Raw genomic sequence first — 24,718 nt, 5'->3', positions numbered from 1 at the left:
AATGAGACACACACACTGTGCTCGCGCCAATGAAGACTTTTCATTTGTCCTTTCCTGCCCCTGGTTTCCTGAGCAGAGATGCAGTATGTGCATTCTGCCCTTCGCATAGGGAAACATTACGAATTTACAAGGACAGAATCATAGAATCTCAGGGTTGGAAGGGACCTCAGGAGGTCACCTAGTCCAACCCCCTGCTCAAAGCAGGACCAATCCCCAATTAAATCAAATCAAGTAAAGGGAAGGATTCTTTGTAACTAACAATGCCAAATGCCACCTGGGAAATAAAAGTCGTACCCAGTTCTTTGTACTTACATCAACACTGGGAACAAAGGGATGTAATTCCTCTGGGCCTTGACCAGTCATTTACACCAATGCCAGGTGAATGCAAAGGCCCCCTGATCTGGTAGCATCTTACACCGGCTCAGCACCAATGTAAATGACTGCACAGGGCGGCAGAGAATTGGACTCAAAGCTTCCACAGTCAGAACCCAGTTGATGCTGTTGCTGGTGACACCCGGGACAGAATATTGCTGTGATTACAGTACACCTAGGCACCCCAGCTGCGATCAGGGCTGCACAGACACACAGTGAGGGACTGGCCCTGCCCTGAAGAGCACACTGCTTAAATAGACAAAGGGTGGGAGAGGACGTGACTTCCCCATCCCAGCATGTCAACAGCAGAGCTGACATTTGAACCCAGGAGTCCTGATGCCCTCTCCAGGGCCCACTCTGCCAGACCACACTGCCTCACGTAGCTTTCATCTACTTTGTTCAGAGCACCTCCTGGAGGGCTGATGGGAGCGAAGCCACTGCTGCATTCAAGTCAGCAGACCTGACTCCGACAGACACACAAGCTGCAGATCTGCCGAGTGGGCAGCTGCCATTTTCACACAGGCGACTGTGGCTGGTTTAACGGCAGCAAAGACACTTTTGATCAGCCACTTCCTAACCCCGGGGACAGCACGAAAAACAACAGCACCCGCCAGGAGCTGCGGTTAATCACCCCTCCGGTGTACTGCATTACCCAGCAGCCCTGAATCCCGCCGGAGAGTCTTTAATACCGTTCAGAAATTTCCCTCATCCGTCCCCATCAATTATTGAAGGAAATCGCTCCGAACAACAGAGAGCTCGTGTTGGACAGCCCGATTCACCAGTCGGTGCACCTCACGAGCAACTGCAGTGCAAGTCAGTGGGTTAAAGCCAGAGTGAGTGAATGGGGACATTGAAAACCAGGCAGGTTTGGGCAGGAGATGAGGTGCCGAAGCTAATCTGCCCCGTAGACTGCACCTGAGTCTGGGCATCAGTGTGGTCTGGTGGATAGATCATTGCCCTAGGAATACGGACACCTGCTTCATTTCCCAGCCCTGCCACTGGCCTGGTGGGTGACCTTGGGCAAGTCACTTCACCACCGTGTCTCAGTTTCCCCATCTGTGCAAGAGGGATCACGAGACCAACAGTTGCTTTGTAAAGCGCTTTGAGCGTGGCTGATGATAAGAGCTAGGGAGTAACATCATTCCTCAGCCAATTCGAACAAGAGCATCTCAGCGCAGCTGGGAGCGAGCCAGAAAGACAGACTCGAGCTAGTGCACTAAAAATAGTGACGTGGATGTCGTGTCTCCATCGGAGCCACAGGCTAGCCCACCTGAGCTCAGCCCCAGGGGTCTGGGGGCCACGAGAGCGGTTTTCAGTACACTAGAAGCTCACCCCCAGCCGCAATATAGACACAGTAAAACCATGATATTGAATGTGGCTTGGGGCCAGGTTTTCAAGGCACGGCCCCCAACGTGCAGAACGCTGGGGAAAATCTGGTCGCTTTCGTAGATTCCTAGACTGGTGCTGAACTCTTGCAAATATCCCAACCCCAGCACTCAGCGTAGACAGGGGTGGTTGGATTAACACCATCCCAGCTGGTCCCCAAGGGATTTTTAATCATAACAGTCCCAGCCTGCCCTGGGGACCTGATTCCCCTTGCCCTGCTTCATAGATGCCAGTGTGAAGTGGTGGTGAAATGCTACCAGGGCACAATGGTAAACTTTTTGCACCCACTTTGCACTGGTGTGAGCGGCGCAAGCCCAGATGGTGTCAGTTACCCTGACCCGGCAAGGTCATGCACTGATATTGGGACCAAATTTGCAAGTGAAGACAAGCACCCTGGGGATGGGAGGCTGAAGTCTCAGGGCAGCTACATGGCAGCTGGACGTCCTTTGATTTTCAATAATACACAAACATCTCAGAGCCCAATGCAGGGCTGGGCGGGGTCTCATTTAGCAGGGACCTCCCCCCGGCTGGCAGAGTCCCAGACATGCCTTGCCTTGTCTCTCTCTAGGCCAACTCTTGTTACAGGGCTTGAAACAAATGCTTCTCCCAGAGACCATCACCTCCATATCACCAGCTCCAATCTGCCCCCGCCCTCCAACTGTTACCTATTGGGTGGCCTGTGCGTAATGAGTTTGCTCGGTCTCAGCCCATCTTCCCAGGGTGTTCAGATCACAGACACAAAACCACATTGGCACCCAGACTTTCCAAAGAACACAGCACCCAGCAGCTCCCACTGGGGAATCCACCACCCCTCCCCCACTGGAAACAATGGAGAATCCACCCCCCATACGCCACTGAAACCAACAGAGAATCCACCCGCCCTAAATTGAGAACAATGAAGAATTCACCACCCCTCTCCCCATTACAATGGAAAACCCACTCATCATTGAGAACAATGGCGAATCCACCACCCGTCCCCCTCCCAATACAATGGAGAACTTAGCCCCATTGAGAACAATGAAGAATTCACCACCCCTCCCCCCGTTGCAATGGAGAATCCACCCCCAGCCATTGAGAACAATGGAGAATCCAGCACCCCTCCCCCATTAGATTGGAGAATCCATCCATCATTGAGAACAATAGCGAATCCACCAGCTCTCCCCCTCCCAATACAATGGAGAATTTAGCCCCATTGAGAACAATGGGAACGGAGGGCATTTGAAAACCTGGCCCCAGTTGAACATCTCAGCGGAGAAGGCTCTGAGTAGGGCCAGCTGGGCCATGGAGCAATCAGCACAGAGGAGACTGTTGTGGGGGGCCAAGGCGGGGGGGTTAACCAGATGATAAAACCCTTTGTCTTTCCCCTGCTCTAGGGCCCCGGCAGGCTGAAGGCTCCTCTGATCTGCTAGCTGGCTGAAACAGGGCTGGTTCGCCCTCCTGTGATGCTCTCAGAACATCCTGATCCCTTCGCAACTGTCCGAGCGGCTGGGCAGGGAACAGGTGCGAGTTCACCCCGCTGCTCTGCCGGACCGGGTGGGGAAAGGGGCCTGCACAGGCCAGCAATGGAAAAGTTCCCCTAGCGCATCTGACTGCTCACCAGCTGGTTTAATTCCCAGTCTGGCTGCTTCAGTGATTCTCTTCCGTACCACCCCCACCCCAGCCCTGTTTGTGTGTTTAAATCATCACTGGTTAGGCTTTGTCCTAGTTAATGTAATGCTGGTGAAAGATAGAACAGAGGGACCCAGGAAAGATGGATTTGTGGTAAGGCCTTGGAAAGAGACTTGTTAAACAGCCGCTGCGCTCCAGCCCAGAGGCGGCTGCATTTCAGTGGTGGATGAGGCAATTCCTTAGCGGCAAAAGGGGTAAGGGAAACCCAAGATACTAGTGGCGGGGGGGGTTAGTCTTGTGGTTAATGCTGATGGGTGCTGAGCACTTTGGAAAATCTGGCCACATCCTTCAGCCACCTCAATGGGAGCTGAGTTCCCCTAACAATGCGGCCTGCCCTGAACCAGCTGCTTCTGGGGAGGGAGGAGCAGGCAGGTGGACAAGATGCTGGTCTGATTGTATTTGGCTGGGGAGTGGGCTGGGAGGCTGTTGGGGTGCGAACCCCACAATTGATATTCTGGGTCTGCAAAACTGTTGCAGATCCATCACCCTTTTTGCTCCTTGTAATTTAACTCCATGGGTTTTTCCCTCCAAGGGTAGGTCCAGGAACAGACCCAAACACATGTCGCCCCAGCCAGCCCCTGCTTTGTGTGAAGATTGGACCCTCTCTGCCTTGAAATCCAGGCTAGCACAGGGGGCTCTGGACACTGCACAGAACCTGCCTGCATTTTCTTCTCTCTTCTCCTTTCCACTCCTTTCCCTGCTGCAGTTTTCCACATTCCCCCCAGCCAACCTTCTCCTGTCCCCAGCCCCTCTTCTAAGCGGAATGCAAACAGCCTTCCAGCCTGAGCCATGCTTTCAACCACATGGTCTTTTTAGCTTGGGTTCAAACTTAGGTGGAATGAGTTTGCCAGCCCTGCTGAAAAGCCAGCTTGGGATCATGGACAGAGGAATCACCCAGGAGATGCCAGGGATTTCTCTTCTATTGTCCTTGGAAAGTCAAAGGCTGGGGTTTGAAGAGTTGAACATACTGGATTCTGCTGTTCCGAACCAAGCACTGAGACATCCTTTAAAATACAGAAATCTCAGACTGCCTTGTCTACACTGGGCAAACGGAAGGCATGTTAAGAGGGGCAGTGTTTCCCAGTGGAGAGGGTACTTTGCTAGGAGTCAGCCGACCTGCATGCTAGTCTCAGCTCTGCCACTCACCTGCGGGGTGATCTTGGGCATGTCACTTCACTGCTCTGTGCCTCAGTTTCCCTTCTGCCCGTCGCCTTGTCCATTTAGATTGTCAGCTCTTTGGGGCAGGCACTGCCTCTCGCTGTGTGTCTGGGCAGGGAACTCGAGAGGCTAGCATCATAATAAACATGATTTTGCCTGTAGTGTGGTAAGGGACTGTCATGTCCAGTCAACGAGGGACTCTGGCCTTAACCACGAGCAGCTAACACATTTGTCCATGTCCACACTAAGTGCTACTTCAGGGTTAAGCTCATGTTAGCACACAGCCCACCACCATGGTACATCTCCCCAGTGGAAAGACAGCCAGACTTTGCAGCAGACAACACCCATCCCCATTGCCTCTGTTTCAGATCACAAAAGGGTCCCACTCTAGTGCCCCCATGGTTTCCAGCTACCCCCTGGTGGGCCCATCCCAGAGAAATGAGGGGACGGGCTAGGTAGGCCAAACTAGAGGAAGGGTAAAGCAGTGGCTGGGGTGCCAGCCTGTGACACAGAAGATAAGGGTCAATTCCCGGCTTTGGCACAGAGACCTTGTGCAAGCTGATTAGGTCCGAATCCTCAAAGGGATTTAGGTTCTTCACTCCCACTGATTTCTGTGGGAGTCAGGTGCCTAAATACCAGTGGGTGGGGGGGAGGCAGTGCCTCAGTTCCCCATCTGTGCAATGGGGACAATAGCCCTCCCCCTTCCGCCAGCTTGTAGGCATAAATACTTCAAAGATTGTGAGGTGCTCGGGCCCCATGGCAATGGAGAGCGATAGAAGCCCCTCAGCAGGGGAGGTTGGTCTCTCCCACCTTCCACTTCACTGGGTGACACCAGCCCCTGGGTGCAAAATCCCTGTGCTCTGCCCTGAGCCACGGGTGCCATCGCCCCACGAAGCTCTCAGCCCCCTTGAGCCCCCAAGGCACCTCAGGATTCAGTGGGGTGCAGAGGAGGGATCACCAGTGGTGCTGGGCAGCCTGAGCCAGGGCCTGAGGGCCCCGGACCTGCTTGGCAAAGGGGTAGATTTGGGCTGAGGAAGTGACAGAAGCAATCGCAGGTGGAAAATTCCCTGGGGTGCAGGGAGAGCGAGTGAGCAGACAGTTCAACAGCCCTAAGAGTCCCAGCAACAACCCCCGACCCCTTGGCATCACTCCCCCCCCCGGGGCAAACACCACCCGGCTCCTGTGCGACGGGTGCAGCGCCACTGGGCGATGCCCAGCTCATTGTGCCAACGCTTGGCTTGGCTTGTGCAGGACGCAGCGCTGGGCTGGGCTCTCTTGCTCTCCAGGATATGAAGGCCAGAGGCAAGCACGGAGCTGTCCTGCCCCTTTGTTCCCAGGTACGTCCCAGGGATCTGAGAAAAACCCTCGGCCCCAATGTGGGCAGGGCACCTGCTGCTGAGGACAGAATCGGTTCCCACCACTTTTCAGACGATTATGAGGGGCCTGATCCCTTGAGGAGCCGAGCACCCCCAGTTCATCCAGGATGGATGGGAGTCAGAGGGCACCCAGCACCCCACCTGGTCACCTCCACCAGGGCACCCCCTGGCTACCCCAGTCAGCAGAATCTGTACAGCAAGGCCATTATCCTGCTGTCCCCAGAGTAGACAGGACCAAGGATAAGGCAAGTTTTGGGGTGGAGGGGACCTTCATATTCTTAGAGCAACTCATGGTGATTAACTCTCCAAGCCATTTCTCTGGTATGGGGGGGGGCATGGCCTGGAAGGAGGGCTGCTCCTGGCACCCACTCTGCCCCACCTTCATCTCTGGCATTTGGCAAGGCCTGAAACATGGTGGGTTTCACCAAATGGAGGGGTGGGGGGCAGGTGGGACTGCCAGCTGGGTTCTTCCAGTATCCAGCACTGTCTGCCCAACCCCCTATGCTGCGTGGTTTACCCAAACCAGTTTGATCCCCTATTCTGGTTACAGGAGCCCTGGACAGCTGAGTGCAGGCTTGGGGCTGCGTCAAGGGTTCCCACAGTGCTTCACAAGCAATGGCCTGTGTGCCGTGTGTGTGCTGTGTGCGTGTGCCATGTCTTTGCTGTGTGTGTCTTCGTGCCATGTCTGTGTGCGCACTCTATGTATGTAGAGAGAGATCTAGAGATACATATGTACAAAAACACGTATGACCTCTAGATAGGTGTGTGCGCATGTATGTGTGACCTGTACGTACGTATATACAGAGAGAGCTAAATATACGTGAGTCCGCTCTATATGTATGTATATATATATATAGAAATCTAGATACACACACACACTCCCACAGAGGCATACACAGAAACACACATGCATCCACACACGTACACACATTTACATCCACTCCAAGAGCTCGTTAACTGCTCAAGCCTGGTTTGCACGCTTCTGTTCATGCTCTGAACAAAAATACCTTGATTGCAACCGTACCTATTGGATCCAATTCGCCTAGTAGCAGGCTGCTCCTCACTCAGCAGCACAACCCTCTGATCAGGAAATTGAGTGTGTGGAGAAGTAATTGAGGGGGCTTATTTTGGGGGCTCCATGAGCCAGCTGGCTGCCTTGCCATCACCTTCCTGCACAGAACACGTAGCTAACGCTGTGGAGGGGGGTTTATTTTTATATATTGCCTACAGAGGGTGAGAACAGTCGTGTACTGCTTGGCATGGAATAAACAAACTGCTAATTCCTGATGGGCAGTGAGGAAATACTGCACTAGAGAATGCAAAAAGCACAAAAGGAAGATGCCCGCTGTACAGTATGGAGCTATAGACCTATCAGTTACAGGGTAGATAGATAGATATGGGGTGGAGGGAAATGAGAGAGGCAAGATAGATAGCTAGACCTATACAGAAATACGTACATAAATCAATCTATACACCCCAGTACATACGCATGGATACTGCATATGTACATCAATTGATACCTCTGTACATACACATCTCCATATATTTATATGTACACAGATAGACACAGAGACACATGGGCACCCATATAGACACATGCCTGTAGAGATGCCTTTCCATGTGTAGACAGATGTACAGGTGTGTATATATATAAAGATCTGACTGCAGAGATAGATGCCCTCACAGTCAGATGGCTAGAGGGGTGTGTATGACGATAGATGACTAGAGGGATAGGAGATGGGTATGGAGATAGAAGGGGGGGTCTGAGGATGGGGGGGTGGGTATGAGGATAGGTCGGTGGATAGAGGGGGGATATGAGGATGGTGGGTATGAGGATGGGGGGTAAGAGGACAGGGGGGTGGATCTGAGGACAGGGGGTGGACATGAGGATAGAGGGATGGGGGGTATGCGGATGGGGTGTGGATCTGAGGCCAGGGGGGTGTGAGGCTAAGGGGGTGGATCTGAGGAGGGGGGGTATGCGGACAGGGGGTGGATCTGAGGAGGGGGGTGGGTATGTGGATGGAGGGGATCTGAGGACGGGAGGGTATGAAGATAGAGGGACAGGGGGATATGAGGATAGAGGGATGTGAGGGTATGAAGATGGGGGGGATCTGAGGACAGGGTGGGTATGAGGATAGAGGGACGGGGGGGGGGGTCTGAGGACGGGGTGGGTATGAAGATAGAGGGACGGGGGGGTATGAGGATAGAGGGATGTGGGGGTATGAAGATGGGGGGGATCTGAGGACAGGGTGGGTATGAGGATAGAGGGACGGGGGGGGGGGGGGTATGAGGATGGTGGATCATTTACCTCCGTCCCTCCCAGGGGTCCGGGGCTCAGCGGTCCGATTTGCTTTTCCGTGCCAGCCTCCCCGGGCCGCGGGGCTCTGCTGCAGGGCTCCCTGTCCCGCCCCCCGGGATCGGGCTGCGCTGGGGGGGACGGGACACCCAGCGGGGTGGGGGGGGGACACCCAGCGGGGTGGGGGGGGGCACCCAGCGAGCCCGCCGCCAGCCGCGCCCGGCGCTGCCTTACCGTCCGCCCGGCCCCGGGCTGCAGCCGGCTCCCCGCGGCGTGTGCTGGGGCCGCGCCCCGAGCCCCCCGCGCCGCCGCCTCCGGGCCAGCCCCGGCCACTCGCGCAGGGAGCGGGGGCTTCGCTCATCAGTCAGCGGCACGGCCCGGGCCCCGGCTCCTCCCGCCCTGCCCGGCGCGGCGCGGCACCGCCAGCTTTGCGCAGAGGCAGCCTGACACCGGGCGCCTCGGCAGAGCTCCAGCCCCAGTTGGGGGGGCGAGAAACTCCTCCCCCAGGCCGGGCTGGGAGGCAAAGGACCCGCTGGCGCAAGGAGGATGCTCCAGCCCCGCCCCGGGGGATTCAGGCCCCCCCCCCTCAGGCCAGGAGGGGGTTTGGGGCTCGGCGGGGCTGACCCCCTGCCTGGCACAGGCCGGAGAGCTGCCCCCAGCGCCCCATGCAGCCCAGGAGCCAGGAGAAGGGCAGGGGGAACCGGGTGTTTCTGTGATAACCCCGGCTCCGAGCCCGCCCCCCCCCCAGGTTTGCTCAGCCAGCGGGGAGGGGAGGACACGGACCGGTGGAGGAACCCAACACAGAGACCCGAGTGACCTTGCTGGAGGCTCCTTCCCAGAGTCGACCTGACGTCGTCTCCTGGCCCAGCTGCTTCCAGAGGAAAGTGCCTGCGGGTCCCCACAGGCGCAGGAAGGGGCAGAGTTAAGGTGATGGGCTCACCAGCAGGCTGCCTCGGCCATTCCGCTTGAACGGTGCCTTACCCTTTTTTTTGCAGTTAGTTCCCTAGGCATTTTTAAAGGGAAGAGAATATCTCCTAACCTTGTCTCGCTGTCCCCTTGGACTCCCTGGAAGCCTATCTCCATCCCCCTTGTCTGATGCTTAGACAGGGAGCTCTGTGATGCAAGGGCCACCTTTCTATTGTGTTTGTGCAGCGCCTTGTCCATGGCTGGAACTCCTCGCTGCTGCAGGAATATAAACAATTCATAACGACAAAGAAATGTCTCCATGCTGAAGGGGTTAAAGGCTAACTGGTGCAGATGGACAGAAGCAGTAAACTGTGGCCTTGGGGTGAAATTCACCCCTGGGCAGAGGGCCCCTACAGAGTCCATAAGTCCCTTACATCCTCAGCCAAGGGCATAAGTGGTGCCCAGTCCTTGCTGCATGATGGGAAATTTCACCCATGTACACTTAAGCCCCCAAAGGTAGCAAAATCTAGCAAAAAGGAGTACTTGTGGCACCTTAGAGACTAACCAATTTATTTGAGCATGAGCTTTCGTGAGCATCCGATGAAGTGAGCTGTAGCTCACGAAAGCTTATGCTCAAATAAATTGGTTAGTCTCTAAGGTGCCACAAGTACTCCTTTTCTTTTTGCGAATACAGACTAACACGGCTGTTACTCTGAAACCTAGTATCTAGCAGCATTGCAGAGGTCCATAGAATGCTTCCTGGCATGCAATGTAAGGAATCCTTAGGGTAGCATCAGAGGCACATGGCCCTTGGCAAACCCTCACGTTTTCCACTGCACTGAGGCTTCTGCGTGGGGTAATTTCCACGACCCCTTTCTAGTCATAATACTCCACCCGTCATTAGCAATTCTGCACACATGCACCTGGGAGATTGAAAAAAAGCCTTGCAGGGCAGGCTCACTCCGCGTTGTCTAAGGCTCTGCAAACCCACTGAAAGTCCCATTGACAGCAGCTAGGGCCACACCGCCTCTCGGCATCAGTGGGTTTTGCAGAAGATGTGTTTTAGGTTTAGGCGAGGTAAAAGTTTCACAGTGGGAAAAAAGTGTATTTACTTCTCCCCACACCCCATCGCACAACTGCACACACAGACACACCCTTTCTCTACCACAACTCAACAGCAATTCTGGGGAAGGCACTCAGTTCCCCCCCCAGAATGCACCTTTCGGCTTAGACCAAGCCAAGAACATTCATCCCCCACAGGCGAGTGTCTGGAAAAGTTACAAGCACACTGAAAACAAGGAGGAGGGGAGGGGTGGTAAATGGAAGCTGTTTTGCAACCTTCAGAGAAGTCAGAGGTTAAAAAGTGCTCTGGGCAGGATGACCTAGTGGCAAATGCGGCTGGAGTAAGGGTCAGGAGACCAGGTTCTATCCCTGTCTCTGCCACAAGCCTTGGTGAGTCAATTTAGCCGGGACTCTTAAAGGAGTCAAAGGGAGGCAGGAATTCTGTCCCAGCCTCCCGTGCCTCAGTTTCCCTGTAAAATGGAGAGGACACTTAACTTCCTGTGTGAAGTGTTTTGAGATTTACCCAGGAAAAGCCCCTGAGAAGAGTCAAGTAGTGGGATTCTGGTTTCTTATTCCATGGTCCACTGCAGAATGGCTCTCTCCAGGACCCTTTCTAGCGTGTTGTCCAGTCTAGGTTTAAAAGTCCCAAGCAATGGATTTCCCCCCACTTCTCCTGGGGGGGGGGGTCATTGCACAGTCTAATGAAGGTCAGTGCTAGGAAGTTTTTCCGGATAGCCTGCCTGTGTTGGGCCAATCCTCAGCTGGTGTCAATGGATGCAGTTCTGCTGACGTCAATAGAGCTGGGCTGATTTATACTCACTGGACATGTCACTTCATTTGATCCCAATACTCCTATTAATGTATTGGTGTATTGCCCCCAATCACCAACAGGCCAATGTCTCTGACGTTGCAGGGGAAGGTCACACAAATGTTATGGGGGTAGGTCTTTAAGTCTGTAAATATATGCAAATTATGTATGGCCAGCATGTATGGAACTTTGCCAACGACGTCTCACAGCATCACAACATCTGGCCACTCTTGACACAGCCCGGGTGATACCTGGGAGAAAGCATCCTCACATGGCACGCAGGTGACAACCAACACACTAGCGCTGTCTCAGGCTGTGCGCTACAAGCCTCACCAGGAGCAGAAAGGTTTGCAGGTGCTGTGGAGGGGCTGGGTTCTCTGCCTCATTTTACAGGGAGCAGAGTTGCTGGCAGCATAGTCTAGTAGGTAGGAGACCCGAGTTCTAGTCTGACCTCTTGCATAAAGTCTGTCAGCAGGTCAGTGGTAGTCACTTCCCTCTGTTTCTCCTTCCATCTTTTGTCTATTCAGACAATAAACTTTCTGGACCGGGGCTGCCTCTTTCTACATGCAAGGTCTTTACAGCTGCTACTGGGTTATAGTTAAGAAGGGATGTCCGGAAGTGGGGAGGAATGGGGGCGGGGGTGGGGGGGGGCGTTTGAGTCCTTCCAAGCTTTTTTTTTTTTTTAATTAAACAAATACCTCTTACTGTTGTAACTCTGGCTGCTCTCATTCTCCATCAAAACGTTCTCTTGGATCCTGCTCAGCTCCAGGCTTCAGCACAATCCCGTGGCAATGAGTTCCACCAGCTACTTGAACATGGCATAAAAAAGTATTTCCTGTCATACTGTTTATAAAAAAACTGCTGCCTCTCAATTATCTTCAGATTTTAATTAAACACCCACCGTTCTACCCTTTGCTGGCCCAATCTTGCGCCGAGGTCCCAGGCCAAAGCCACTGCATATACCCGCCCCACTGTTTATGCCAAGCGGCATCCTTAGATCACTGTCTTGGCTCCTTGAGATCTCTTGGCCCAGGCTACCCAGTGCAATATCTTGCCTCTTGGGCCCTGCTTCAAACCCATCCTAGGTGGGAGGTTAATAGACACTGTTATCATCATACAAATTACTGGGTGGCCTTCATCCTCTCACTGGATAGGAGTACTAAAGACGTAACCTTGCTGGCAGACCCATCCGAGAAAGCAAGGGGATTATTAATTATGAGTCATGGACTAGGAGCCCACTGTGCTAGGCACTGTACAAACACAGGACAAAGCTGGCCCCAAAAGCTTTCAATCTGAACAAGGTCATCTAAGTGAAACCGTCTGCCCCTCATTTGCATTCAGCTTCAGGGACAAGGGTTAGTGCTGCCGAAAGGAGCCAGCTCAGCAGCCTGGAAGATTGGCCACCCCTAAGCTGGCCCAGCTGTGCAGCAAGCTGCCCCCAGCCTCCCGCACCTTCTTTGCCTCGGAAAGGATTTTCCAGTCTCCATTTTTTAAAAATCTGTTCAAAACTCAGAAAGACTTTAAAATGGCCCTGAGATCAATCCGGCTGGAGGAGGCTCTAGTCTCTCTTCATGAATGAAGCAGGGAAAGAACCGAGAAAGAACTAGAAGGAGAGTGCAAAGGCAGGTCTTGTTCTGCTGAGGGCCCACAGTTCTGATCCCGGTGGACTGGGATTGCCAGGCCGCTCAGCGCCTCTCTGCGAATCCCTGTGTGGGAGCCGGAGGTGGGATGACTCATGTGAATGCTGGCACAACAGCAATTAAAATCTGCAGCTGCTATTAATAGCTGCCAGCGGAGGAGCCTGGCCGTCGCTGAATGAGTGCGGCTCCCACGCAGCTGTCAGCACGACTCCCATTGAGAAACACAAGCGAGTAACAGCACAGAGCCAGCAGGGAGGGGTCCCCGCATTCTCGGGAGACTCCTCCCTGGAGATGCAAGTGACAGGATCCTGCTGCGAACACGATGCTTCCCACCCTGATTACAAGAGATGTTAGGCAGTGACCCCCTGGGGGAGACAGACTCTTCCTCTACCAATGATTCAGGGCCAAGACAGGGCTTTCCTAGTTGCATAATAAACCCACCCCTTCACTGCCCAGCTGCAGCATGTACGGAACAATTCCTTGGCCCCTTGACGTGGAAGGAGCTGAACCGTTACTCATTAAAAAAAGAAATCAAGGCTCCTCCATCGTTTTAACGGATACTGGGCTCTTCCTCCTCTCATTCTTTTCACTCCAAGGTTCCAGCCGGAAGGACTCCTGCGGGCTGTATTGTCTTTGGTGAACCCCACTGGGTGAAGCATGTCAGAGATTCCACGGGGTATCTCCATTGGCCTGGTGGCTGAGATCAAGCGTAGAGATGATGAGGTTTGCTCCCACTCCTGATCTAGTGGGCGAATATTTCCCAACAACTATACTTGGGCTGTCAGCACTTTGGGACAGAGCCCGTCTTTTGCTTTGTGTCTGTACAGCACCTAGCACAGCATGACTAGGTTCGCTAGGCACTACCAGAACACAAATACGTAACAACCTGTCTGCAACAGTCCTAGCTGCTTTTCGGTTTACTCAACTAGACTTTGTGAGTCAATTCCTCCTGCCCTGTGCCTGGGACAGTCATGCCAGTGCAGACCTGCAAAACCAACCCCCCAGATGAGAATGGGGGCCTTATGCACCCACAGAGCATAGGTATAAATGCCTGTGCAAGACAACGAGCAGTTGGCCCCCATAAGCCAAATTCCTACTGGAAATAAGCAGACAACTCCACAGAAATCAGGTCTGAACTGACCCAAATGGCTTTTACAGTTAGCCAGGCCCAGGGTGTAAATCTGGAACTGGATCATGGCATGGAAGGCTCTGGCTGTATCGAGGCCCCTTACCCACAAGCTAAATGCACACCATGTGTATGTCATGGGGAAGCATCCGGAGAAGCAGACTGGGCCATGGTGTCACAGGCAGAGCAGCCCAGAAACATTAAGAACTAAACAAGTGAATGAAACAAATCAAGAAAAGAACATAGTGTTTATTGGGAGCAGTTGTCAGCTTTCTGCGTTTCTAAACAAAACAACAACTGTACAAATAATAACCGCAAGTTGCCCGCGCAGTTAAATAAATATTCTCATCACACACATGGGTGGATCATTCTGGAGCACAGCAGATTAACAGGAAAAGGTCTGACCTGAGACAGTCCCTGATCCATCTGCAAAATGTGCCAAGTTTGTGGCTCTTAAGGTGTTAAATCCCAAAGTCTATCAAAACAGAAACCTGCCTTGATTGCAAAGGGCTTGCCCCTTCCATCAGCCCAGCTGGAACTCTGGAACCCAAGAATGATGAATGACCAGCACTTGCCCCAGGCCTGGCTCTAAGGGGTCCTTCTGCAGGAATATTAACAAGTACAATCAATCCTGCTAGGACGATGTGTTGAGGGTTGGGACTGCCTCCTGTGCCAAACCTCAGTCCATACCAGGGGGACTTTCAGTTCCCTTGAGGGGTACACTTTCCTCTTCTGTGAGCACAATCTCTTGCACATGAGCAACCCCCACAGGAGTATTTTAAGCTGTATCAGTCCACTCTCGCTACTGGGGGGTGTGTGGTGTCCAAACAATCTGAAAATGCCTTTAGCCCTTTGCTAATAGCTTGGGGTACACTCAGATTTGCCCATCCTGAGCAGATGCCCCTGGGACACCACAGAGTTCTTTTAAAAAAATCAGCGTACTCAATTGTTTCTCCCTTCGTCATGGCTGATTTTCTGATCAGACTTGTGCTAGTGCAGGGTCCCTCTGTGTAGATCCGACTGCAGAATCGGGACCTACGCTTGTAAAATAAGCTATTTTGAAACTGAAATCTACACCAAAGTGGTACAGGTCACTTGGCCTTTAATAGAAGGTGAAAATGGGATATCTGATTGGAGGACACACCTTCTGCCCTGCCAAGGGGATGTTTCTCTCTCTCTAACCATAGCACTAGCCCCGAATGGACGCCCCTTTGGAGAAACCCAGCGTTTACGAGAGAGACGAAAAAGGTCGCTCAAAGTGGGAGTGCCATTTTCATAGCCACTCGAGTTCCTTGAGCTTTCACCATTCTTTCTAGTCTGGGTTGGGAAGGCAACTGCACTAAAGCCAGTTATTTCTCCTTGTTACAAGGACTAGTTTTAAGTTTGGCCATTGTCTCTTTTTGTGTCATGGGGTATGTCTACACTGCAAAGAAAAACCTGCAGGGCCAAGGCACCGAGCATGGGTCAATTGACTCTGGCTTGCGGGGCTAGATGTGGCAGTATAGACATTCTTGATACAAGAATCTGCAGGCTGAGCGGTAGCTCGAACATGTTCAAACCTCGGCAGACCAAACATCATCCCAGGGGGCTGGATGTGATCCATGTGCAGGTCTACATCACTCACCACATGCTGGAAAGGAGGAGCCCTTCCTTTACATGGTATTTATGCACTTGACATTCAGTTAGAGGAGCTGAATGACCCCTCACCTACGCCAGTTTAACTCGGTCAATGTAAACGGCTGCAAAGGCCCTTCTACCATCTGATGTGACTGGGAGGATTTCAGCATGGTGCAGCGCCTGGGCTGGACCTTGCAGCTCCCTGTCCATAAAGACCAGCAATCTGTCCTGTGATCTTGTTATGAGAATGTCAAAATGAAATCAAAGCCACGTTCCATGGAAAGAAACCTGCAGCACTGACTGGCTGCCCCAGAGCCATGGGGCAGCTTTCCTGTGTGTCCCAGCAGAGAGTAAGCAATTTGGCCTGCACTCCTGAAGAGGCTTCCTGCAGGCCTGAGCCAGGCACCCACTCAGCAGTAGCAGGGTGGGGAAAGGATGCTGACAGAAGATGCTGCTAACTTCCCAGATAAGGAAACCTGGACTCTCGCTCCTTCCTTCGGACAAACTCTGCAGAGAAGGGCCCTTAACTCAGAAGTACCACTGAGCAAGTGCATCTTTCTGGGCCAGGAAATCTATTCCTGGTTTGGACTGGGGTAGGCACGTTCCTGCAAGTCACTGGAGCTTTGTTGGGATAAGCCTTGGCTATTGATTTAGCTTGAGAGCATCCTTTAGGCTGTGGATCACTTACAGGGAGGCACTCCATCTCCTACCTTGCTCTGATTAGCATTCAGCAAATACCAGGGTGTCCTACAAGCACTGGCAGAGGCGCATGGGAGCTCCAGTAAAGAGGCAGCCATTACCAGTGGCTGTGGTTTGCCACAGGAGAGATGCAAATCTGGATACCACCTTGGGATTTTGGCTCCTCTTACAGGAAAGAGCTGATGACAGAAGGGAGATCCAACTCTTCTGCACCTCGCTTCTCCAGTTCATGTCACCCCAAAATACACCGCCCCAGTCAAAGTCAGAGCATTAGAGAAATGACAGGCATGTACATGTGACAGTCTGATAGAGACTGCCGCTCACACATTGAGATCCAGTGGCAATATCAGCCCTGCCTGGCCAGCTGAAGGGTTTGAGGATGGGGGAGGATCCTGAATGTGGAAGTGGAGGAAAACAAAATGCTCTTGAACAAATGGGCAAGTGAAAACCCGGGCACTCAGACACCGCCCACTTCCACTGTCTTGGAGGTGCTCAAATCTTCTGGCCACCTACCTGCAGGATGGAGCCAATGCAGGACAAAAGGGTCTGCAGCCAGACACAGACCAGCTTTAGAAAAGCAGCAATTAATCAGCAGCAATACCCATCCCACCTTTGATTTACAAAATGAACAACATAAAACCAATCCCCTGTGAACTGCCCGTGGCCTACCTAGTTGCACATTAAAGCCCACATCAAACATGTTGGGGTCCATTGTCACCGCACGCGCACCCCCTTTCTAGTGATAATACTCAGCACTTCCACAGCCAGGACATGAACTGGCTAATTCTCACAACACTCCCAGGAGGCAGGATAAATATCATCAGCCCCTTTTCACAGAGGGGGAAAGACCTAGCCAAGGTCACTCAGGGCTTCTATGGCAGAGCCAGAATTGAACTCAGAACTTCTAGACTCATCCCCCCGGTCTCAGTCACTCCAGCAGTGAGGACGATTTGGGGGGAGGGATAGCTCAGTGGTCTGAGCATTGGCCTGCTAAACCCATGGTTGTGAGTTCAATCCTTCAGGGGGCCATTTAGGGATCTGGGGCAAAAATTGGGGATTGGTCCTGCTTTGGGGACTAGATGACCTCCTGAGGTCCCTTCCAACCCTGATAGTCTATGATTCAAGATCCAAACCAAACTGATAGATTCCCTGATACTAAGGTGGTGTGGGAGAGCAGGAAAGAATACAATCTATCCTATCTCACAGCATCAAAGACCCCCAAGTATACTCCCTCGCCACTCGTGTTCTACAGCTGTTGTGTAGTTTTAATATCTGATTGAATGTTTTTACATGCAGAAATCTCCAAGTCATTATGGACACTATGCCTGTCTTGCCATCAAAGCCCTGAAGAGGCCAGAATGAAGGGCGAGCGATAGAAGCAGCAGGGTAGGTTGTGACTGCTGCGCTGGAGGCAAACCTCCATGCGGTGGCTAGCTACGAGAGAGAGAATGTTTACAATGCCACCTGCCAGCAATTCTGTATTTGGGAACCAAATTGGCACATCACGCCAAACTGTATTTTAACTGGCCCTTGCTAACTGGGGTCACCTGAGGCCTATAATTAGCTCCTCCCCATTTCTTCCAAGTAAGATTAATTAACTTTGGTGTTCTGTAGCAATTAAAATATTGGTTGCCAGACACCATCAGTTGGTCCTCGTCAGTCACCATACGGGACAGATGTGCCAGTATAAGAGAGAAGCAAACATGTTAGCACAAAGAAGACATGGCTTTGGGAGAGTCATTTTGGATCCATCCAAGGGTGAGTCCCCCACAAACCAAAATCCACCTCAGACAGTTGGAATGCCCTAATTCTGTGTTCTGGAAATTGCAAACATCAGTTTGTTACAAACTCAAGACCATGAGGCCAGAGCTCCCTGGATGCTCTGGAAAGGATTTTGGATTTTAATGCTAAGTTTTTCAAAGTGATCGTTACCCAAACTCCTAGAGATTCACATCGGTGACTGTGCAATGAAGAGCCAGACAACAGTGATGGAACACGACACATGGGGGTAAAAAGGACTCTGGCCTGTTGCTTTGATTAATCTCTCAGGAACAATACCAACCCAATGGACCTTTTGTGGCTTAACAGAATTTCTGCCAGCAGAGGATCCTGGCTCAAATCTCACCTAAAAGACATTTGTTGTATCCCAGAACAGTTGATATTTTTGGCAGTTATTAACACCAACCAGGTTTCTTCTCAAAACTAAACTGGCACAAGCAGCTTAGTGCTGTTTTGCGATCCATTACCCCAGCCTGCTTTCAGTTTGATTTCTCCGTTACTTTTCACCTCCTTGGAGCCCAGAGACTGAAGGCAGGAGCGACAGAATATAAAGTCAGGTTACCCTGTGCTGTGGGGTGGGATCTCTAGACAAACAGCAGAATGCACAGCAGACAAGGTCCCTTCGGAGGTAATGTTACAACCAGTTACTTCACCATGACCTCCAGCAATCTCCACACCAACGCCACAACCCATCGTTCCAATGCCACATGAAACCTCTTTCTGGACACTCCCCAATCTTATTTTCTGTGCACCCCTTTTGCCAGGTCGATGCGTAAACACCCCCCAGACTGTGATGTTCCTTAGTGTCCCTACTTGGCTGGAAAGGGGTCTTGTTCTCGGCACCATTTACAACAGGGAGGAATCGGGGTTTACTGTCCGTCAGTCCAGCCTTCACCACTTGAAAAAGACAAGCAACGCCAAGGTCGTGTAGCCCAAGACCAGGAAGAGGACCTTCAGCAAGCGATCATTCTTATCTTCCAGTTCCTTTGCCAGGATCTCAAAGAAGGTGACAAACAAGAAAGTTCCAGCAGCAATGCCCTGTAAGAGCACAGAAGCCACACTGCTGGCCAAGTTCTGGGCGCTCTCAATGCCCATGCCGATCCCAATACCCAAAGGAATCATCAAACTCACGGTAAGTGCTAGCTTGGCAGCGTCCTTCAATGTTAATGAGATCTTGGCCATGCTGATGCCCAGCGCCACAGCCACCAGTGTCTCATGGATGGCCACGCCCAGGAACAGACTCATGACTTTGTTTCCTTCCTCCTGTAGGCCCAGGGCCAGGCCCTCAAAGATGGAGTGGGCAGACAAGGCAAACACCAGGCTGAAGAGCCGCAAGGGGCTGGATTGGGAAAGCTCCTGGACGTTCAAGCCATGGCTGTGGGAGTGGTGGCCATGTTCTTGGTAAAGCGTGCGCCCTCTGGAAGATGCTATGAAGGGGCTCTCATATTCTGAGTCACTCCCGACATCTGAGCCGGCGTTGAAGGTCTCCAGGTCGATGAAGGAAGGCTTCTCCTTCCGAAAGGTCAGGATGAGCTGCTCCACAAAGACAGTCATAAAGAAGCCCACCAGCATGATGGTCTCGGCCAGGGGGTAGTCTGCGGTCACCTTCCCAAGCTTGAGAACTTCTTGAAGCTGGAACAAAGGGAAAGGAATCTGCAGTGAAACTGGCTGCATCTTTCACCATTCAAAATAATATGGGGGACTTCTCCCTAAGCTTTAAACGTTTTCAATGTAAAGACTGGAACCACAGCAGGTACCCAACCACGGGCATCCGCCAGGGTACATCAGGCTTGTGTTACTGGGTCTCTAGGATCCTCCACCTTGCTTTAAGGATCAGCCTCTTCCTGGGGTTCCCATGGCTTCTGTTTAATGGTGTACACTTTAATATGCAATGAAGCTGGCACTGCCTAGTCTCAAAATGATGAGTCTGGGGTTAAGGGCAGCCCAGGCTTGTGCCCTTGTAGCACTGGGATTAGGAGAAGCCCCTATGTGGCACCAGCTTGCAGAGCAGAGGGTTTGGTCTGATAAAGTGGTAGCTTCCTGAACATGCTGGGAAGCCCTGGCCTGTGGCACTATTATCATATCGGACAACATCTTCAAAGCAGTATCATCTCAAAGCAGAGGACACTCCCAAATCCCCGCATCAGAACAGAAGGGACTATCTGGAGTCATTACAGCTGCAAAACAAAACCCCAACGAGTTTGCCCACAGCTACCTTTTCTCGTACGGCGGGGAGCAAGGCGTTGAAGCAGGTGGCCAGGAAGACCCCTCCTCCGAAGGAATTGCAGAGGGCAATGACCTTTCTGGAGCGATGAGCTTTCTCATAATCTGCTTCTATTATCTTGACAGGCAGGAGGGAACCGAGCAGCATGAGGAAAAAGACCCCCAGCAGACACAGAACTTTGACTGCTTTGATATTCATCTTGTCTCCCTGGAGAATGTCCCCTGCCAGGAACTCTGAAAAATGAGTTTGCTGGGGTCCTTCAAATAGTTACTTTAACTGTTATATCAGCATTTAAACAGCAAAAACCAGTGTCCAGAGAATCATGTTCCTGAGCTCGCTAGCTGTGGAAAGGAGCAAGACAAATGATATTTGCCTATGTAAATAAATAGTTAGAGCATGCGATAGAGCACCTTTCATCCCAAACTTGCATTTCAGTTTACATACAGGAATTACGTCACTCACCACTAACACGCAGCCATCTCTAGAGTGGAGGGAACCAAATAGCTAGCCTGCACAAATGGGGCTAAGGAGGTAAGCAGAGAAAAGGGAAATTTTCAAAGTTAGGACACAGGGCAAACTCATGACCCTGTAAAAAGCGCCACCGGCTCTTTCGTACTGAATAGAGGCAGCCTCAGGTGGCACAATCTGAGAGACCCAGGCATGGTAAAACGCAGAAAATGCAGGTTGCAATCCTGCAATAGGAGCCACAGGGGCAGAACTTTGCACCCATCAAAATCCAACTGCAGGATTCGGGCTTTAATTCAAGCCACCTTGGAAGAATATTACTTCATCTATGGTGTGGGTACCTTATGTTGTTGAAATTACACTTTTTAAAATCCACTTTCACCATTTATGTGGGTTTCTTTTTAAATTTCACTGAGCTGGGTCAGTTTCCGTTTCTTACGCCCAAACTGCAACCTCGCTATGGTTGGGCTGAAAATCCTGCCGCAACGGTTGGGCGGCCAATTCTGCAGGTGAATGGCTGAACTATTTAAAAAGCCAGTTTTAAATTAAATGAATAAACAATCCTGAAATCATGTATATTATTAGGTTTTGAAATACGATTATTTTTGCCTAGCAAAAATCTAAACCAAGCCTAAACCATCTGTAGTATGCCCTTTAAAGGGAAGCTCTTGGCAGAAATTCAGTATTTATTCTTTATTTTCTCATTCAGAGCAACAACAGAGTGGGTGAAAGAACAAACAGATGGTAGCTTCACAAAAGACAAAGATGTAAAACTCAAGATCCCTGGATCATTATAAACAATTTACTCTGAAACATAAAAGTTTTCCCCCCATATGGCATATGCAGCCAGGGTGCAATTTGTATTCCACAAAGCACTTTAAAAGAAGAAATGGGTTAAATTAAGATTAAACATTTTTTACAGGTATACTATCATCAATGATGTTTCCCTCAAGATCTAGAAATTAGGCAAAAGTACAGCTAAGATTCTAGCCCGTTTCCCTTAGCTATTACACTGAACTAATTTACAAAGTCAAATCAATGGCACGTTGAGAGGTTCTTACTGCTGTGACACAAAGGTAAAGAGTTCCATACGGCCGGGAGCACTCAGCAGTCTGAACCACAATATATTTCACTCTAATGAACAAAGACAAAATGTTCATAGCCACACCGATGCTCAAAGCAATAATGGACAAGGTAGATAATTGGATACCTGGTTACTGGACCAGCAAATGAGATTGAAAACAAAAAACCTTTGGGCTACAGATTTCCTTGAGGGGGTGGCAGTGTTTTCCTTTCTGAGCTGCATGGTTCTAATAGCAGAGGGGAATTACCATTTTGTAGATAATTTCTCCTGGAACAAAATTGTTGCATTATAACATTGTACCAGACCCAAAGACTGTTTTAATGCCAAAGTCATGTTTTAATGACTTGAAAAAAGGGACACTGACGAACCAAGTTTGCCCTTTGTAAATCCTTTGATCTCTAGGACAAAGTCGATATGACGTTTTGATCACGCTATTTTGTCATATAAACAAGACCATGCTGGGATCCCTGAAAATATTTGGGAAGGTTATTAATGCCTATAGCTCATACGACAGCCCTATCAAATTCGACTGGGCACGGCAAATTTAGATTGAACAGCCTTCTGACAGAGGTTGGTAGCTCCTGCGTTCCTAGGGAATCAAAAATGCTGACCCAAGACATGAGGGTTGGAACCGCAGCTGCATTTTCTAGCAGCTGCGGCTAGTCCCTTATTTGGGGGGATGGGGGGGGGCTACGCTCCACGTAGCTTTGCTGCCCCCTCAGAGCATAGTGCTGTTGGGTCACTGCACCATCACACTCCCCCCCCCGCAAAGTATGGCCCTGCCAGCCTTGGGATGTGGGAGAAAATCCCACCCTCCTCACAGAGCTGGGCCGTCGCAGGATAAAGTCGCCTCCTTTTGCATCCAGGCGGCAGCGCGGCCCCTGTCCTCCCCATCCCCCCAAACCAGCCCCTTGGTCCCTGGCGCCAGGCTCAGCCAGCACCGTGACCACCCGCCCCCGCTTGTCTCTGACTCCCAGGAGGCCCAGGGCTCCTCGACCCTCTCATGACCCGTCCCCAGGCTCCCACCCAGGGCCTCATGCCAGGCTCCCAACTCCCCCCCACCTGTCCTCCCCTCTAACCCCCCCCCCGCCTCACGTCCCATCCCCCCAGGTGCCCCCACTGCTCCCCTCCCCCCGGGCCTTGTCCCCCAGCACCCCCGGGTTCCGGGACGGTCCCTCCTCCCTTACCTTCGGGATCCTTGGCCGGCTCCACGCCCGGGCAAGCCCCAAACCCTGAGGTCCCACCCTTTCCGGGGACGTTCACCTGTGATTGGCTGCTGGGAACGCCCTGAGAGCAACCGCCGTTTCTCACTGGCTGGAGGGGACGTCAATCAGCGCCTCTGGCCTCGCCTACCAGTTGTACCAGGAAAATGCCCGCCCCCCCGGGCCACGGGGTGCGTTCCTGAGGAGGGCCCGAGGAGAAACAAGGGCCCCCTGTGTAAGGTTCCGCTGCCTGTTCTAGAGGCTGCAGAGCTGTCCAGGGGCAATTGGTGCTGAAAGTGGCATTGTGCGTATGGGGCTGGTGGTTTCAGCAGGGGAGGGCACAGGTGCTGGAACTAAGGGTGCTGCCACTCCCCCAAAATTGAATTGGTTTCTGTTATACACAAGGCTTATAGTTTGGTTCAGCGGCTTTCAGCACCCCCACTATAAAATTTGTTCCAGCAGCCCTAGGGTAGTGGGATGATTGCTGGGTTCTGCTTCCGGCTCCACCAGAGACTTCTTGAGTGACCAGGAGCAAATCAAATCCGCACCCTGTGCTTGTTTCCTTAACTGGAACACAGGACGAATACTAGGCCCCCTGAAGCGAGGCTCCGCTTGAACTAGCATCTCAAGTTCTGAGGGACTCTCAGATGAACAAGGCTCAAGCAGGGGAAGAATGGTGGTATCCGTGTGAGAACAGCAGCTTTCAACAGAGGCCTCTCCTCTGACAGAGAAAATGCTCGAGCAGAAGCTGTCTGCACCCCTGACCGCACAAACTGTTGCACAGGGACTATGGTGAAATCCGGCCGACATTCACCCACAGCTTAGGAAATGTCGACCTGCACTAAATATTCTCCCAACCTTTGGAAAAGCTGCTGTAAATACTCAAGGCAAGGAGCAGTTAAACACCTTTAAGAGATGGTGTGTGACCCTAGGTAGTTCCCACCCCACTGCACCAGTTTTGCACCTGCCAGGCTACCGGAGGGGGCCTTCACAATCCCACAAACAAACCCCTGGTCTTATAGGTAACAGCTAATATTTTGATGCACAAGATGCTGTTTTTCAAATGAATTTGTTTGGAAAGAAGATCAGAATCCATGGGATGTAAAATAAATGCATTTTGCAGGACATCATAAGGGGAAACAGGATGTAGCTACCAGTATTGGATGGGTGTAAACACACAAAAGAGGGAGAGGAATTGGTTTGACTAGATTAAGTACACATACCTAGGAACAAATAAGGGAAAACATTTAGGCTGAATACCCAGGAAAACTTTCCCAACAAAGAGATTTTCAACTGTGGAACAGCTGCAAGGGAGGTAGTGGAAGCCCCATCATTACCATGTGGTCTGTATTAAGCCCTAAGAAAACATGTGGTCAGGAATGATCATGAATTGAGTGCAAGAAGGTGGGGAGAAATTGACACTATTCCTTCAACCACACATCATCTCAAACAGCTGTGCTTCTAGCACAAACTCCACACGGAAGATCCTGCATGCAGAAGAGCCAAGTAGCATTTCTATCATTTCCATCAGCTGACACACATACACGCGCACAAACGTAATAGTAGCAAAGCTGAAAAGTAAACGGGACAAACAGCAGCATTTCCCAGTCTGAGGGGTGGAGGTAGAGAAGAAACCAAACCTGCTTCTTTCCAAGCAAAGGAGGTTTTGGGGGCAGGGGGCAAAAAATCCTCTCAAGTTAATTGGAAATCTGCAAAGAAGATGAAAGGCAGCTGGCTTTGTGAAACAGAAGGCTCTGAATACACAAAGGTGGGGTTGGAGAGGACGGATATTTACAGCCCTAGGCAGAGGAGTCAGTGGAGTGAGACAGACAGGAAGGCAAAGGCTGCAC

The 24,718-nt window shown here is 51.5% G+C and overlaps 2 protein-coding genes across 10 annotated transcripts in view; both read right to left on the bottom strand.

Moving 5' to 3' along the window:
- The window catches only part of DIRAS1 (DIRAS family GTPase 1), a 32,646-nt gene extending 9,775 nt beyond the window's left edge, over nt 1-22,871 (bottom strand). Inside the window, exon 1 of one of the 3 annotated variants that reach the window (XM_048830764.2) lies at nt 22,854-22,871. The gene's annotated coding sequence lies outside the window, so the exon portion shown is untranslated. Of the gene's footprint in view, nt 1-8,268; nt 8,413-8,490; nt 8,735-22,853 lie in introns of those variants that run through there. The other 2 variants (XM_048830762.2, XM_048830763.2) reach the window with 2 other exon arrangements.
- SLC39A3 (solute carrier family 39 member 3) lies at nt 14,028-22,916 on the bottom strand. 7 transcript variants are annotated; one of them, XM_075123311.1, is made up of 5 exons: nt 22,035-22,570; nt 21,793-21,933; nt 20,580-20,640; nt 20,109-20,458; nt 14,028-19,525 (listed from the first exon to the last, which is right to left on the bottom strand). In XM_075123311.1, the coding sequence occupies exons 4-5, from the start codon at nt 20,313-20,315 to the stop codon at nt 18,785-18,787; spliced, it is 948 nt and encodes a 315-aa protein (XP_074979412.1). In that variant the 5' UTR covers nt 20,316-20,458; nt 20,580-20,640; nt 21,793-21,933; nt 22,035-22,570; the 3' UTR covers nt 14,028-18,784. The 7 variants fall into 7 exon arrangements, with proteins under 7 accessions (XP_074979412.1, XP_048686717.1, XP_048686716.1 ...); XM_048830760.2 differs by lacking the exons at nt 21,793-21,933; nt 22,035-22,570 and adding an exon at nt 22,854-22,911; XM_048830759.2 differs by having other exon boundaries at nt 21,793-22,570.
- Between the last annotated feature and the right edge of the window lie 1,802 nt (nt 22,917-24,718).

Source organism: Caretta caretta, chromosome 25 (genome assembly GCF_965140235.1).
Source record: "Caretta caretta isolate rCarCar2 chromosome 25, rCarCar1.hap1, whole genome shotgun sequence".
NCBI classification, from domain to species: Eukaryota; Metazoa; Chordata; order Testudines; family Cheloniidae; genus Caretta; species Caretta caretta.
Note: the sequence above shows the minus strand (reverse complement) of the source record. Positions and strands in the feature narration are given on the sequence as shown.

Excerpts from the sequence above, each read along its gene's own strand:
- SLC39A3 (XM_048830758.2), bottom strand. The coding sequence starts at position 20,315 with ATGAATATCAAAGCAGTCAAAGTTCTGTGTCTGCTGGGGGTCTTTTTC. Across the intron at positions 19,526-20,108 it reads TCCCCGCCGTACGAGAAAAG|CTTCAAGAAGTTCTCAAGCT; the intron begins GTAGCTGTGGGC and ends CCTTTGTTCCAG.